At 39.3% G+C, this 5,651-nt stretch overlaps 1 protein-coding gene across 1 annotated transcript; it reads left to right on the top strand.

Moving 5' to 3' along the window:
• Positions 1–255: 255 nt before the first annotated feature.
• On the top strand, positions 256–1,387 carry LOC138340316 (uncharacterized mitochondrial protein AtMg00860-like). The gene is made up of 2 exons (XM_069292030.1): positions 256–723; positions 1,199–1,387. Exons 1-2 carry the CDS (start codon positions 256–258, stop codon positions 1,385–1,387), a joined length of 657 nt encoding a protein of 218 aa, XP_069148131.1.
• Positions 1,388–5,651: the final 4,264 nt, after the last annotated feature.

Raw genomic sequence — 5,651 nt, 5'->3', positions numbered from 1 at the left:
TTGTTCAACCAACTCCAAGGGTCTAGTTTCTTCTCGTAAATTGATCTTCATTCAAGGTACCATAAGCTCAGGTTTAGGGTTGGAGATATCCCAAAGACAGCCTTTCGTACCCGTTATGGTCATTATGAGTTCCAAATTATGTTATTTGGTCTCATGAATGCACCTGTTGCATTTATGGATCTCATGAACAAGGTCTTCCGTGAATACCTTGACTCCTTCGTCATAGTATTCATTAATGACATTCTCATATAATCTATGACCAAGGAAGAGCATGATAAACATTTGAGACTGACCTTGCAGGAACTTAGACTATATAAGCTATATGCAAAATTCAGCAATTGCAAATTCTGTCTTAGATCAGTGACCATCCAGTGTCATGTTGTGTTCGACAAAGGTGTAGAGGTAGATCCTAGGAAGACTGAAGTTGTTAAGAACTGGCCAAAACCACTTACTCCTACATATATTCGTAGCTTCTTGGTATTGGCTGGTTATTATCGTAGGTCCGTAGAGGCTTTTTCTTCAATTGCTGCCTCACCGACAGCTTTGACTAAGATGAAGGCTAAGTTTGAATGGACGGAGGCTTGTGAGAAGAGATTCCAGGAGCTCAATAATAGACTCACTTCAGCCCCGGCTCTTACTTTGCCTAAGTGTGGTGAGAATTACACTATGTATTTTGATGCATATAGGGTTGGTTTGGGTTGTGTTCTTATGCAGGGTGGTAAGGTGATAAACTTATGCGTCCAGACAACTCAACGTCCATGAAAAGAATTATCCCACTCAAGACCTGGAGTTGGCAGCTATGGTGTTTGCACTGAAGTTGGGGAGGCACTACTTGTATGGGGTGCACGTGGATGTGTTCACAGACCACAAGAGTCTCTAGTACGTGTTCACACAGAGAGAGTTGAATCTACATCAGCGGAGATGGTTGGATCTGTTGAAGGACTATGACATGAATGTCCACTACCATCAAGGTAAGGATAATGTTGTAGCCGATGCTTTAAGTAGGATGAGCATGGGAAGTACAACCCACAATGAGGATGAGAAAAAGGAGTCGGTGAAAGAGATACATAGACTGGCCAGACTGGGTGTGCGGTTAGTTGACTCTACTAGTGGGGGTGTTTCATTTCATCCTAGTTTTCAATCATCCTTAGTAGTTGAAGTCTAGGAGTGGCAACATCTTGATCCTGTGTTGATGTAGCTGAAGGACTCAGTGTTGGTTAAGATGAATGAGTCTTTTGCTTTGGGAAATGATGACATACTTAGGTACCAGGACAGGCTGTGTGTACCAGATGTGGATGATTGGCGGACTAGGATCATTGCAGAGGCCCATGGTTCTAGATATTCCATACATCCAGGTTCCACCAAGATATATCATGATCTTAATTAGATCTATTGGTGGGAAGGAATGAAGAAGTACATTGCAGAATATGTGGCACAATGTCCTAATTGTAAACAGGTTAAGGAAGAACATCTTAAGCCTAGAGGTCTTACTTAGCTGATAGAGGTTCCAACGTGGAAGTGGGAGGACATTAATATGGACTTCGCGGTTGGTGTTCCGAAGACTAGGAGACAACATAACTCCATATGTGTTATTGTGGATAGGATTACTAAGTCTGCCCACTTTATTCACGTGAAGTCTACTTACAGAGTCGACGATTATGCGAAACTCTACATTCATGATATTGTGAGATGACATGGGATTCCTTTTTCTATTATTTTAGATAGAGGAGCTCAGTTCACTTCACATTTCTAAAGATCCTTCCAGAAGAGCTTAGGCACAAAGGTGAAGCTTAGTACTGCCTTTCATCCTCAAAGTTATGGGCAGGCAGAGCGCACCATTCAGTCATTGGAGGACATGTTGAGAGCGTGCGTGATTGACTTGAAGGGTAGTTGGGACGATCATCTGCCTTTGATAGAATTAGCATATAATAACAACTATCACTCAAACATTGGGATGGCACCGTTTGAGGCACTGTATGGTAGAAGATTTAGGTCTCCAGTTGGGTGGTTTCAGGTTGGAGCGTTATCCATTTTGGGTCCAGAGATCATTCATGAGGCCTTAGAGAAGGTCAGAGTGAGTAGGGACAGGTTAGCTACTGCTTACAATCGGCAAAAGTCTTATGCTGACAACATTAAATGGACCTTAGAGTTTGATGTTAATGACCAGGTTTATTTGAAGATATTACCTATGAAGGGGTGATGGGGTTTGGCAGGAAAGGAAAGTTGAGTCCGAGGTATGTTGGGCCATATGAGATCCTACAGTGTGTGGGTGAGGTGGCCTATGAGTTGGCATTGCCTGCGGAGCTAGCTTCTGTTCATCTAGTTTTTCATGTATCTATGTTGAAGAAGTTCTTAGGTGATCCAACATCGATTCTACCACAGTGAAGGTATTGTGGAGGAATCATCTTGTCATCGATTCTACATGGGAGGCTACGGCCGATATGAGATCCCGTGGCCGATATGAGATCCCGCTACTCTCATCTTTTCATCCCTTGAGGTTAGACTTCCTATTCTTAAGTCTAAGTTTCCTTGTCTGTCCATTCTTTGTTGATATTGCTTGGTTGTAAATAGTATCTATGTTATGTTTTGACTGGCATTACGTTAGAGATTTAGTAATGTCATTTAGGGATGACTGTTCCTAAGGGGGGAGGGATAATGTAACAACCCTAAAAATGGCTATGCTAAATAATGCTTAAACTGTCCTGAATGCCTACGATTAGATCGGGTTTACACGAATTGATGCACATAGAACCAGATCTCTGAACCCTTGGTAAAGCCAAACCAACTAACTTGGGGAGTTATTTTAGCGATAAAAGGTTGGGTCCAACCATGTAGGGCTCTCAAATACGAAGATTTACTCGAATGAGTCTTTACCAGACCTAAAAAGGGAAAATCTTAGGTTTGGAGGGTCTAGGTGTAAAATGGTATTTTTCCAGGCTAACAGTAGTATCGTAATTACCTCAAATATATAATTAATTATTTAATTAATAAGGTGGAGGGCCATTTTGGGGAGAGAGGGCCGGAAATTGACTCTTAGAGTGAAGTCTTGCTCCACCTGGGTTCGAACCTATGTGGAAGCAATGATTTACTTTTTTTTTATTTAAGTTGTTTAACTAATGTAATTAATTAATATTTATTATTTATTGGCTGATTTAAAATAAAAGGGAAATCAGTTTTTTACAATGTGTAACTTGATGAAAAAGATGCTGAAAAATTACTAAATTTCCAGCCATAAGTTTATGAATTTCGGACAAGTTAAAATGTTTTAAAATGTTACAAAAGATAAAAAAAAATAAGTGAGGCCAGTGAGGGTCGAACCCGTGACCTCACCATGTTAAAAACTATGAAAAAAAGTGACTTAAAAGTATTGTGGTGAGAGGGATTCGAACCGTGGTCTTGGATGGAAAATGAAATCATGAAAATAAGAAATGAGAAGAGTGGGATTCTAACCCACAATCTCTCAGACAGACAAAAGGAAATTAAAAGAAAATAAATTTTGAGGCGTGTGGGAATTGAACCCACGACCTCGAGGCTGATTTATGGATTAAAAAGAAAAATAAAGTGAGGTTGTGGGGATTTGCACCCACATCCTCACTCGAAAAAGTCAAGATAAGAAAAAGAAATTAAAATAAAAGAGGTTGTGGGTGTTCGATCCCACAACCCCTAGGCCAAAAAGAGAAAATTTAAAGAACAGGATTAAAAGGAAATGAAGGTGTTGGGGCTTGATCTTGGGTCCCCAACCGTGTGGACCAAAATAAAATAAATGAAAAATGTAAGTGTAGTCCAAGGGGTTCAAACCGGGCTCCCTTGTCCAAATTCTGTATTGATACATAAATCATACGTGAATTTAATGTTCAAGAAAAATGCTTCCTACTTAGATCGACATAGAGATCTTGGCATACATACAAGATGCATAAGTCTTGTACCATATAATCTTAGGAAGATATGAATTACTTAAACGAACTATGAATGAAGCTTCATTGTTTGTATGTATAGACCCTTAAGTCTAGCATACATTTAAAATTAAGTGAACCAAAGATGTATGTAGTGAAATGATGTAATCCTAGAAGAGTTAAGTATGAGTGTAAAACACACTAAATGTCCAAGTGAATTGGCATACGATAAAAGTAATATTATGTAATGAAATGATGAAACCCTAGAAGGGTTAAATAAGAGTGTGAAACACACAAATGGCCAAGTGCATTGGCATATGATGAAATGAACATTCACATAAAAGGGGTGAGTAATTATGAAGATCAAATTGTCTAATGTTAATGAATGTGGTGACGACATATAAGAGGCTAGGGTACTCACCAATGAGAGTGTAAAGTTAACGAAGAGACAAGTCCCTATGAAACTCTAATGAAATTATTGAGAATAATGTATACCGAATACTAATGATGAGACGAGAAATCATTTATTGAGCTATGATGTCCATATACTAGAAGCCAACTTCCATGACATATGAGTTGAATGTAATGGAAGTTTACACTGAGCACCGGTAGGCTAGCTATGAGTGGTGACGCCTTCTTTTGGGAAAGGCGGAGGCTCACGTAACTCTCATGAGATGAGACTGTCTGGCATGTCGGGTATGGGTCTTCTTATATCTCGTAGTCTTCGAACTTATACTGCCAATATAGGGATCTGGCGGGGTTCAATTCCCATGTATGCTAGCATATCTTAGGTAACTTTTTTCGGTGATTCCACCTCTTTTTGGTGTGGGCGAGACACTGGATTTCATGATTTTCACATGATCTATGTTGGTTAGTTCCCAATGAATGAATGAGGCCAGCCACAAATTATGCATATAATGAAGTGAAAGATACCAAAGGTGTTAGGATAGGATAATCAAGAGGTGTGCTAGACTTAGGTAATGACACTAGGTCATTCTCGATCATTGCACAACGAACCAGATGAAAGTCTTAAACTACATCCTAGGTATAGCTGGTATTCATACTAGCCTATGAACGAAATGAAGTGAAGTACGTATGAATGAGTGAAACAGACTCTATGTTTGCTAAAGAAAGCTCCGTAGTTGAGGTCCCATATTTTGAGCCCTCATTTTGGGAAGTCTTAATATTTAGTCCATGATTCGAAGGTATCATGACATATGAATAAATGATATGATAGATGTTATGTACTATACACAAAATGATATGTGCTATGTGTAAGAGGTTATGTGGTATATGCAAAACGATATGTGCTATGTGTAAGATGTTATGTGCTGTGTGCAGTATGATAAGTATGATGATGAATGTTACTCTAATTTTTCTAATCCAATTTGGCAAGTTGACGTTCAAAATCCAAATTCGGCAAGTCCACTAACTTTCCTAATCCAAATTTTGCAAGTCTACTGACTTGACTTACCGTAAATCATGTTGTTAGGAAAGATCTATTCTTACTCATGCATGTCCTTGGTGTGTGCTTGCATATACCCTACTTATTACAAGTGTGTACTAATTCCATACAACTCTATATTTTAGGTGGATGCATAGGTGGACGCTAGAGCTTACAGGTTGATGTTGCAGCTATCCAGACGTGGAGCTTTCATCTGGACTTGGTAGGACCTCATGAGTTCGAGGATGTCTACCATTATTATCTAGCTTAGTTGTAGCTTTATCTAGTGGAGCATGTTCCACTAGTGTTTCTTT

This window comes from Solanum lycopersicum, chromosome 12 (genome assembly GCF_036512215.1).
Source record: "Solanum lycopersicum chromosome 12, SLM_r2.1".
Taxonomy (NCBI): Eukaryota; Viridiplantae; Streptophyta; class Magnoliopsida; order Solanales; family Solanaceae; genus Solanum; species Solanum lycopersicum.
Note: the sequence above shows the minus strand (reverse complement) of the source record. Positions and strands in the feature narration are given on the sequence as shown.

Bases quoted from the DNA above. Each gene is read 5' to 3' on its own strand.
- LOC138340316 (XM_069292030.1), top strand. From the start codon at position 256: ATGACCAAGGAAGAGCATGATAAACATTTGAGACTGACCTTGCAGGAA. The intron at 724-1,198 runs GTGATAAACTTA...GTGTTGATGTAG, and splicing joins TTCTTATGCAGGGTGGTAAG to CTGAAGGACTCAGTGTTGGT.